Raw genomic sequence first — 11,391 nt, forward strand, 5'->3', positions numbered from 1 at the left:
CTGGCGGCCATCTTGTCACAGGCAGCTCGCTCACTCGTAACATTGTGTTTTAATGGTGCATGTACTTTTTAAATAACCATAACTTGCTAAATTTTCTACCGGTTTGGTTTGTTATAAAAGTCAGAGATGTAGTTATGACACTGACTGCACACTTATGAATAATAAGTGTATCAATAAATAATCATCCAGAATTATAGCCACGTTAATAACGTTTGTAAGAAACCAAACCGTTTACCCAAACGGTATACTGTCCTTGTCCAGAAAGGAAATAAAGACATCATCAAAGTAGTCCATGTGACATCAGTGGGTTAGTTAGAATGTTTAGAAGCATCGAAAATACATTTTAGTCCAAAAATAACAAAAAAACTACGACTTTATTCAGCATTGTATTGTCTTCCGGTTCTGTTGTCAATCGTAAGACGTAAATCGTAAGACGCTGCTGACATGTATCTGGTCCGTTCGTGTATTCGGGTTCAAAAATATGGCTGGGCAAAAAAATGCAAGTCTTCCTCTATGTCGAAATCCTTAGACATGTTTGTGAAGATTGTTTTGTTTACAGCGTGCATCTCCCTCAGAGACTGTAAACGAAGCTCGGGCGCACCAGATACACGTCAGCAGCGTCTTACGTCAGCAGGGTCACTGAACGCGGATTGACAACAGAACCGGAAGAGAATTCAATGCTGAATAAAGTCGTAGTTTTTGTTATTTTTGGACCAAAATGTATTTTCGATCCTTCAAAACATTCTAACTAACCCACTGATGTCACATGGACTACTTTGATGATGTCTTTATTTCCTTTCTGGACAAGGACAGTATACCGTGTACATTTTCAATGGAGGGACAGAAAACTCTCGGACTAAATCTAAAATATCTAAAACTGTGTTCCAAAGATGAACGGAGGTCTTACGGGTTTGGAACGACATGAGGGTGAAGGCCATTGCACACTGAGTCCGAAATTCGCGTCCGAAATTTTCGAACGTTAAAAAATAAATACGACCTCGCGTTATGTCAATCACGCTTGCACACCGCCTCCGAAACTTTCGTGCGTCATAAAAAAAATCGAACCGGGTTCGATTTTCTGCGTTTTTCGCATCCGTTGCAAGCAGTTTGAATGGTGTTTGAATGGTGTTTTGACAATTCACAGCCTCCGAATCACGAATACGAAAAAACGCATACGAAAATTTCAGACTCAGTGTGCAATGGCCTTTAGTCATTAATGACATAATTTTCATTTTTGGGTGAACTAACCCTTTAAGTTCTTCACATGTTTATCCGATCCAATTTGATAGGAGGCGCTGTCTCGAAAAACGAGGGGTCTGAGAATGCGGGACTCTGGGTGGGGGACTGTAGCTGCAGGCTCCGAGTTTTAGTGCATGTCTGCGTGAGGTTATCGAAGCTGCTAACACACAAGCTCTTGAAACTCGTCCCTCTGTGCCGGGAGCAGCAGCTCATTTGCATTTAAAGGGGTAGACACAAAAACGGTGCGTTTTTGCTCCCCTTCAAAAAGTGACAACTTTAACATGCTATATAAAAATATCTGCAGGGTATTTTGAGCTAAAACTTCAAATACACACACTGGGGACATCAGAGACTTATTTTACATCTTGTGAAAAGGACATTATACCACCCCTTTAAGGTGAAAAAGACTTGTGCATCGTTCAGATGTTTTTAATTCCAAGTCAATTCCTAATTTTTGAATTGAGTTAGCATGCAGAATGAATTCAAATTTTAGTAGAATTAAAAATGAAATAAAAAATAAATTAATATTACTAATGAACTAGAAAAGCAATGGTTGTCAAGACAACATTTTAACATTGGAAAAGCTTTAAGTTTTGAAAAAGGTTTACAGGCCAGAAACAGAGTGAAGAATAGACATAATAATAGATAAAAATTCAGAGACTATGACCTACGTATTTTCCTCAAGCAGTGACAGAAAATAATGTCATTACAACAAGAATGTGACATTACAAATGTTGTAATGTGACAAAAACAGTAAATGATTATCAAAAGAGATGTTTATTTTCTTGGCCCTTGCACATTAAAAAGATATTGGTGTATTAGTTACCTAGTGAAGATGTATACATATCTAATCACAGCCTCTCAGACCACAGTTCTACTTCATCAGTACTGACCTGCTTTTGTTTAATCTTAAACCATAGCCCATCATTTCCATCCCAATCCCAAACAAGTCCTTACAACATCTGTGACTTACTCCTGCTTGACTAAGGAGTGAATCTGAGGATTTTCTATAACAGCAGGTGTTATACTGATGTATTGAGGCAGTGTGTCATGTGACTGCTTTTCCACCAGCTTCTTTAAAGACAAATCGATTGATTGCAGGGTGTTGTTGATGGTGTTAAACTGTTTTTCCAGAAGTTCATATAATTGCAGCTGCCTTGTTTCCCGAGTCTCTTCAGAAGCAACAGGGTTCTGCCAATCAGCAGGGGAAGCGCTGACGCTGAGCTGTCCTGCTCCGGCTGGGTCATCTGTGCTCTGGACGGCCTCCTCTACGACAGGAGAGACTCCAGGTTCTGAAGCATCAACAGGATGTGAATCAGGCGGATCTTGGTTTGGGGAAGGACAACGAGTGTGAATTAAAAACATTTCATTGTAGTATGATTCATGTAACAATACAAACACAATTCATTATCAGTCACCCTGCTCTTTAATACCAGCAGCGCTACATTTGATCACATTTTATTAAAAGCTTAACGAATTGGCACAAGCTACTATTAAATATATTCATCACTTATATCATTCAACAAATATGACAAAGCATCTGATCGAGATAAATCCAGAGGAATGAGTTTAAAGCATGCACAAATAGGTTAAACAAAGTCTGAAATTTGAATATACATCAAAGTAAAAACAGTAATTGTAGCACTCTAAAATGCAGTAATAGACACTGGCAATATTTTAATATTCTTACTCTAATGAGAAGCAGAAACAAGAGATGTGAAAGTAACCAAAGTCTCAGACCTTCATAGTCTAATAACAATTGGGAATTTTAAGAATCAGAAATTTCATAATGATATATATATATATATAAAGGAAATTTGCGGAGCTCACTAACCCTTATCACTGGCAGTAGATCCAACTGTATCTGTAGTATTTTTACTGACGGGTTCAGCTGACATCACAGATTCTCTCCTGTTCTGTTATGAAAAAGAAAGAATAAGATCTAAGTAATCCTTAATGACTGTCTGTTAATAGAGGATGTGTGGGCACAATAGCTGGGGTACATTTCAGTAACTGAGGGTTAAGGTGAAGGATAAAGTTCAAGTTAGTTATTTGGGATATAAATGACTTGAGCTGAATTCCTTCAGTGCCATATTGTTGCTTCTTTTATTTTTATTTTGCAGAATAATTAATATATGTTTTATAGTTATTGATTCAACTATAGGCTTTTAAGCAGAGTTTGCAGCTTTTATGACATCCCTTCAACAACAATAATATTATTAATAAATATCTCCTAATAATATTTTAGATGATACATCATCATGTTTATGCTAAACTCATTTACAATATAATACAATGTAATACCTATACAATAATATAATAATGTTGTTCTTCAATTTATCTGTAAATGGACACCTTACCAGTTTGACTCTTTCGGCAACAGATTCGGATTCATCTGAAGAAATGTCTGTTTGTGGTAGAAAACAAGCAAATCCCATAATCATTTTAGGATCAGTTAATGCAGATGATCACAAAAAAAAAATATATATATTTTTTTAAATATTAAAAACACCTTGACAACTGTCAGTCATTGACAAAGCTATTTGGCAATCTAGACTCCTGGCAGCCTGGCTTAAAGAGATAGTTCACCCAAAAATGAAAATTAGCCCATGATTTACTCACCCTCAAACCATTCTAGGTGTATATGACATTCTTCTTTCAGACAAACACAATCAGAGTTATATTAAAAAAATGTCCTGGCTCTTCCAAGCTTTATAATGGGAGTGAGTAGAGTGAGTTTTTTTTTTTTTTAAGTAATCCATTCGGATCCAGGGGGTTAATAAAGGCCTTCTGAAGCGAAGTGATGTGTTTTTGTAAGAAAAATATCCATATTTATAACTTTATAGTTTGGTTCCACCTAAAAAATTAACTCCGACCTGACACCTAATCTGATATAGTCACATTATAGCAATGCTCTCCCATATATTTTGCTACCATAAGTGGGTTTTAAAAGACAAGAAATGTACAGATACTTATTCAAACTCACCCGGCTGGATTGTTTTCCTCTGCAGTGTGTTCTTTTTAATTCCACACACAGGTATTGAAACAGTCTTGGCAAACAATCTTTTCCAGGACTCTGGAAAACCTTTTAAGGCATTTATCAATTCATTTTTCCTTGTCATATTTTGCACAGATTTTGCACGGCTTTTGTCTTTCTGCGTCACCTATGGTCAAATAAAATGGTAGTGATAATAAAGCATGCCATACCTCAATGGGTCATAATTTTTGTTATGAAATCTATAAGGCAAACAAGGTAAAAAAATATATATATAAAATTCACAGATTACAAATCTGTAATGTTGTCAGTTTGAACTACAAAATAATATGAATATGGTTTGTTTAATGGCTAATGGACTTATTACTTTTGTTTTGTTACAATATATATACCCGTCTAAAGGACTCCCTCAGGTGTCCGAACTCTGGAAGAACCCCGCTCTAAGAAAAACAGAAGAGTTCATTTAAATCAGATGAGGACCAGTAAAATGAGGTTCAAATAGGTTCATAAAATGTAACAAAATTAAAACATCGTAGGTGGGACAGGAGTGTGTGTGGAGGTGGGGTGGGGGGTGGGGGTGCTATATCGAACATGTATAATAACAATTGCAGGAAAAAATAACATTATGATGTCCAGAAATCAATTTCTATAGTACATTGAGAACTCATGTTTAATGTGATAGTTTCATTCTTACATCTACTATATGTATAATGCAATATACTGTTAGTCCCGAGATTCTTCACGTTAGTGAATAAAAACATAGATCTACAATTAGCATACCGGATTCCCTAAGGTATGGTAGTAGAACTTGTGTTTGTGTCAGAGGTTCTGAGTTCTAATCCGCCCTTGTATAGTTTTCCCCCTCATTAAAATCAAAGATGTTCATCTGTGATTGTATATCAAGAGCAGGGACGAGTTCGTGTGCAGTTTGTTTTGTAATTTCCCTGAAAAGAATAGAGTCTCCGCAACGGCATTGAGATATAGATTGGTGCACTTGTCTGTGTGAAGACTGTGCATGAGCCAAAAGAGAACATTCCGCCACTACACTGACTGCGTGATAACACTGCCAACAAACACTCAGCATGATTTCAAAAACACCACAAGCGCCAGATCGCCTCTTATTTAACATATTTGAACGTCAACTGGATAGGTTTCCTTTGCATTAGGTATATCCATGTAGCGAGTTGGACATGTCCCACCCGTAAATTACTCATATGCCAGCCAAACATCCAGACTGCATACATACACACATACCTTTATGAGTTTCAGTAGTTGCACTTGTTGAAAGCCTTTTGATGGCCTGTAATAGATGTTAAACCTCCACCTCTTGTGACTCCCCTTCCCTCCAATCGCCTCAAACTGACTGGGACTATACCACTTCCCTTTACATGAAATACACTTCTCTCCTTAAGACAGAGAAACATGATACAGAACATATAAATGGGTGCAGATAGTATGTACATGCGGAACAGGACTGTAAAATAAAGTGCTACTGAAATAATACATGTAGGTTTGTTAAAACATTTGAAATCACAGTAGACTAGCGTTCAGGTACATATATATATATATATAAAAAAAAAAAAGGTCTATTCACTTTTAACAGACAAAAGTTTGTTTTGACATCAATTTGACTTTAAAAACTAAACATGCAATTTAATTTTCTCACACAATGTAAAAAACAAATCTCCACAAAACTTACCAGTGTCATACTTTATTCTGTGAAGAGAACCTGACATTTTTCCACAACGAACAACTAGTTGTTTCTTATCTCTGACCTCTTGAAAAACATCTGTGTTTTGAGCAAAGATGTTTGAGTATCTTTTCATTCTCTTTATTCTCTCATCTTTACTAAAACCTGTTTCTGAGCAGTTTTCCTTCACTTCACATTCTGGCTTAGTCTGCTTCGTAACTGATGGAACATTCATCTTCTTCAGGTCTATGAGAGGCAAATGTTATGTCATATTTAGTTCACTTGACTGGATCTGTGAATGAACCTCAATTTCATTTGTTTTTATTCAAAGTTGAAAATATGTATTCTAGATATCATTGGTTTTTTCTTACCTGGAAGCCTGGATGTGTTACTTCTGGCTCTTTTCTTCTTGTTACCATTTTTTTGATTCATCTTTCTTTTTTCCCTTTGTCTTCCTTTACTTTTTTCCATCTCGCTCAGCCAGTGAGATTCTGAAGCGCTGCCCCGATCCATACATTCATGTCATGTGGGTCTCTAAAACATAGCCATCATTTAGTCGTGGATATTCACAGTTGGTTGTAAAATTTAAGGGCTCTTTGTGTTGTCAGAATGTAACTTTGATAATATATAAATATAATAATTTGGATTCAGTTTAGGCAAACACAAGCACATTTAATTTTTTATGAGCGATATATACAGATGTCTTTCATCAAAAACATTCAATCATAATAAACATTTATCTTTGGGCATAATTAAAGGAAAAGCCATATTTACCAGTAAAACACATAAAAAACATTGACCTGGCCTAAAAGGTTTGCATGGAATAATATAAGTAGGCAACTGAAAATAATTATAATTACAAATGAAATAATTCACAGGACTGCAGAAGTTTTAACAGCTGAATATTCTTCAGGGACCCACTCTTTATAATCAAGACATTTACATGACTTTTCCAGTAGTTTGAGATAGGAAATAAGTACAAGGATTAAATGGGGAAAAAACTCACAATTTCTATTCAACAAAATATTTTAGAGGTTGCCGTAATAAATGCCCAATTTAAGATTCAAAACCGTGGCTTTTCGAGGTCTAGAAATTACGCCATCTTGTATATTCACATTTTCTAGACTGTTGGAACCAACACACACAAAAAAAAAACATGTTTGTTTGTGTGTGTGTGTGTCTTTATTTACTGGCCCTGGCTAGTTTAAAAGGCCAAATCGGCCAAAACACGTTTTTATTTAAATCTTAGTGTTTTGCATATGTTTGTGTGATGGGTTAGGCAACTTTAACATTACCCTGATATAAAATCAATGGACGTTGATTCATCAAAATACCATACCGGTATTTTACGTTCAACAGAAGAAAGTAACTCATACAGGTTTGGAACAACTTGAGGGTGAGGGTCATAATTTATTATGACAGAATTTTCATTTTTGGGTGAACTATCCCTTTAAGTTTTTTGTGGATGACGAACCAGGTAATTAGTTTGAACTGCTGCCCCCTCTGTTAGGTAAAATAATTACTACGGTTTACGATTGATCTGGGAACCAAAGCTTCTGATCTAGCTTTTTGCAGGCATAGTTCCAGTCGGGTACAGGGCAATGCACTAAACACCGGAAATGTCTGGTCACACTAACTTGGAAGTTATCTCGCGCGTTTTTAAAAAGAAAGTAGAACAACTTTTAACTTGAGCAGCGCGATTTCAGAACACATGAGCGAGACGCTGCAAAACACGACAACGTCTAGCTCTAGCACGTGCACATGGAACAACGACGGAAAAGCAGCCCTGAGGAATGATAAAATAATGTGTGAACGACCACTAACAAACAGAACAGAAACTTGCACATTGGACTGTTTGTTTTAGGAAAAGCTACAATAAAATATTCACTTACAAGTAGATCATATTTGTGCTCTGTGCGTCTCTGCATTTTGATAAAAAATAAAAAATAGCTACAAACAATACTAAAAGTAGAAGAGATTAGCAAGCATTTTTTAAGCATTTAACAAGATAACATTATCGTCAAGTTGCAACTTGGAAAACGCCCTACGGTTTTCAACAAAACACAAATTTGAATAGTAACTTAATCATCATTAATACTAGCAACTAGCATTACCTTGATATTTACCTGAAACTCCTCAGCTGCGGGGTACTCTGACTCCTGCACGAGAAAGGATCTAGTAGGCTGGGACTCTGGGAGTAGGAGCCTGGGAGGAGATCAGGAGAAGCACGGAAGGGTCGGGGAAGGGGGCGTGTATGACTGAAGATGATGGGCGGTCAGTCTCTCCCCCTCTCTTCTTTTTCATGAAAATTGTCACTGGTGTTACTGTCACTGGTGTCACCTTTCTTATGGGTAACACCAGTGACTCCCATTTGTAGATAAACTTTACTCAAAGCTATTCATTTAGATTATATGCTAAATGTAACAATTTAGTCTCATCTACTTAATTATAGTTGAAGAATAATGGTATTTGGTCTTATGCATGTCATTGGTGATTCATTGTGTCACTGGTGTTACCATCTTTTTTTTCTGTCACATTAAATACAATGCCATATGTGACATGATAATAATTTTACATCCATTTAATTCTGCTACACTCAAAAGTTAAGATTTAAAGGATTGCATCATTACTCGATTTTAACTGGTTTTCAAATATTTTCATTGTTATAGCAAATACAAGGTTGCACAAATGAACTAACCTCATTCAAGCACACTTTTAACAAACCTGATTTAAATAAATAAAACAATCTCCTTATTTGTTGCATTATTATTATTGTTTGGTAACTCTGACTACATGTGCTGAACAAATTTTGAAATAATAATTTATAAAAACATTTAATATTGCCAAAGAAGTAAGGTAACACCAGTGACAAAAAAAAATGGTACATGCGATCTTTAAATAAATGCACAAAAAATATAAAAAATCATTAAGCTGTCATTTATGCATATTCATAAAGTCAAAGGGTAATCTAATAATGTGGTGTAAGTTTAAATGTTAGAAAAAGAAATACATTTTAAGACGTCTTGCTATACCAAAAGTGGACGTTTCCGTAGAAATGGTATGACACCCAAAAGGATCTCTTAGAAAGGAAAAATTAAACCTTTCTTTTTGTTTTTTGGATGTTGGCTTGAGAAGCCGGCACTCGAGCTCGGTCGCATTGTAGGCCTACACAGAGCAGCATATATCAAAATCAATAAATTATGAATAATTTACCGCTATTGTGCGAATAATATGTAATAATGTAATCCATAAAAAGTAACTGTAATCTGATTATGTGCATTTCAAAAAGTAATATAATCTAATTAGAAGTACTAAAGTTTTGTAATCTGGTTTCTTAATCCAGATCACATGTAATCACTACCCTGCACTGAATTTATATAATGTATAATGTAATATTTAATGAAAGCCATCTTTCTATTTCACCAGACAATATTTTTTTTTAGGTATCAGACCCAGTAAAAGGGTTTATAGCGAAACCTATACATAACATTTTGATGAGTTTACTTATCAGACCAGGCCTGTCATGATGAGTAAATCAGTGTCATCAGTAAATCTGTGGACAGCGTTTGATCTTTTTTTTTTTTTTATGTGGTGTTTTATTAATTACGGTATGTTCTGTTTCAGTGAATCTTACCCTAACACTAAAAAATGTATATATGATCAATAAGCCATGACAACGTTTTTACATTAACTCATTTAAAGTAAGAATTTAAGGCTTTCTAAACAAAAAAAATATTCTCCAACTTTTTAAATAAAGATAATAGTTTATTTATAAAAACAAATGGTAAAATAATAAAATTACATACTGTGCAAAAGGCACGTTAGGCACTTTCGTTTTTTTCACCAAAAAAATGGTTTTAAGCCAGTTATTTATTTCTTTTGCTTCAGTGTGTCAGTAGGAAATATCAGTTTACATTTCCAAACATTTTTTTTCTTTTGCCATTAATTCTAATAATCCAGTGAGATTTTTCTATGCACAAAGAGTCTGACAACAGTCGGTATGATCCACACAGATCTGATCTCACCATCATCAAATCCATCTGGGATTTCATGAAAAAAACAATTAATCCAGAAGAACTGCGGCAACGTCTCCCAAGACGCTTGAAGAAACCTTCCTGCAAAGCTCCCTGAAAACTATGAGCAAGTTTACCTGGACAAAATCTGTTTTAAACACAAAGAGTGGTCTCACCAAATATTGATTTGATTTAGTTAATAGAAGTTAAATGATAAAGTCTATTTATGATATTATATTTGAAAGCATTCTCACTTTACAACATTTTTACACTAGTGCCTAAAACATCTCACAGTACTGTATCTCTGCAGGAAGGTTTCTTCAAGTGTCTTGGAGACGTTGCCACATGGCATTCTGGATTTATATTTTTCTGTTTCTTTATGTAATTGAAGACTAAAAATGTACTGTTTAATGTTATTTTTTAGTACTATTTTTCTTTATTCATTTTCATAATGTATTTTGTGAAGTCAGAGTATGTTGTACATGTGCTGAGCAGACACACAGGAAGGGAGCTGGGAGAGTTATATACTGTATTTTGCATACAAGTTTGTGTGCAATGTAACGTTTACTGAGCAGAGATGTTCCAATGATACATTAAATGTGTACAATTTGGCATGTTCTTCACAAGGAAAGGAATGTTTTTCAACTGATGCAAATGTACCACAAATGACAAATGTATACACTGAAAAATAGTTTCTTAATATGGAAAGTGGATTGTATCATGTGTAAGCATTAGGTATACATTCCATTATAAACAAAAGCAACATGTTTTGCTACCTTACAAGGAAGTTGTAAGTTCCAGAGTGGTGTATATGCTCAATCCTACCAGGGGGTGAGAGGAAGGAGAAACATAGAGATGAAGGGGTGAGGGAGGAGAAACCCAGAGAAACCATTTACAGCTGGCATAAAGGGGTGAGGGGATAGAGAAATGGGGAACAGAGAAATCTGGAATGGAGACCTCCTCACCTGTAGCCTTATTCTGCTATGCCTGTTTCTCTCTCTCTGATACATGTATAAAAATAATAAAATACGAGATCTCTTGGCAAAGTAACTGGTGTAGCCTCCGTGATTCAACAATAATGGGGAAAAGCATGATTTTCAAATCTACAGAATCACCAGACTTGATGATGGTGAGATCAGATTATATCGGCTGTTGTCAGACTCCTTGCCAAAGACTTTTGCACAGTACAGTATATAAAATTGAAACCTGCTGATCATTATTTTTGAATTACAGTATTGGCACACTTCACCCTAAGGTACAGTACATGGACACCAACTGTGAATAAGGTCTGTATAAGGAGGAAGAGAAAAAGCAGATAGTAGCAGATCTTCTGTACAGACATAATCAAATTGCCATTCGTAACCCATGCTGAGAACAACATAATACCTGCAATAAAATGATGGCATTATAGAAAAAAAAAAGGTGCATTATTGTACAGCAACTGTGTCATATAT

At 35.5% G+C, this 11,391-nt stretch overlaps 1 protein-coding gene across 2 annotated transcripts; it reads right to left on the reverse strand.

The window, feature by feature from the left end:
• Positions 1–1,885: 1,885 nt before the first annotated feature.
• si:dkey-68o6.5 (uncharacterized) lies at positions 1,886–6,489 on the reverse strand. 2 transcript variants are annotated; one of them, XM_056266656.1, is made up of 8 exons: positions 6,296–6,489; positions 5,934–6,170; positions 5,489–5,640; positions 4,627–4,674; positions 4,226–4,403; positions 3,600–3,646; positions 3,074–3,155; positions 1,886–2,564 (listed from the first exon to the last, which is right to left on the reverse strand). In XM_056266656.1, the coding sequence occupies exons 1-8, from the start codon at positions 6,435–6,437 to the stop codon at positions 2,209–2,211; spliced, it is 1,242 nt and encodes a 413-aa protein (XP_056122631.1). In that variant the 5' UTR covers positions 6,438–6,489; the 3' UTR covers positions 1,886–2,208. The 2 variants fall into 2 exon arrangements, with proteins under 2 accessions (XP_056122631.1, XP_056122632.1); XM_056266657.1 differs by having other exon boundaries at positions 5,934–6,023; positions 6,296–6,488.
• Between the last annotated feature and the right edge of the window lie 4,902 nt (positions 6,490–11,391).

Source organism: Rhinichthys klamathensis, unplaced genomic scaffold (assembly GCF_029890125.1).
Source record: "Rhinichthys klamathensis goyatoka isolate OS25496 unplaced genomic scaffold, OSU_Roscu_1.1 h1tg000251l_1, whole genome shotgun sequence".
NCBI lineage: Eukaryota > Metazoa > Chordata > Actinopteri > Cypriniformes > Leuciscidae > Rhinichthys > Rhinichthys klamathensis.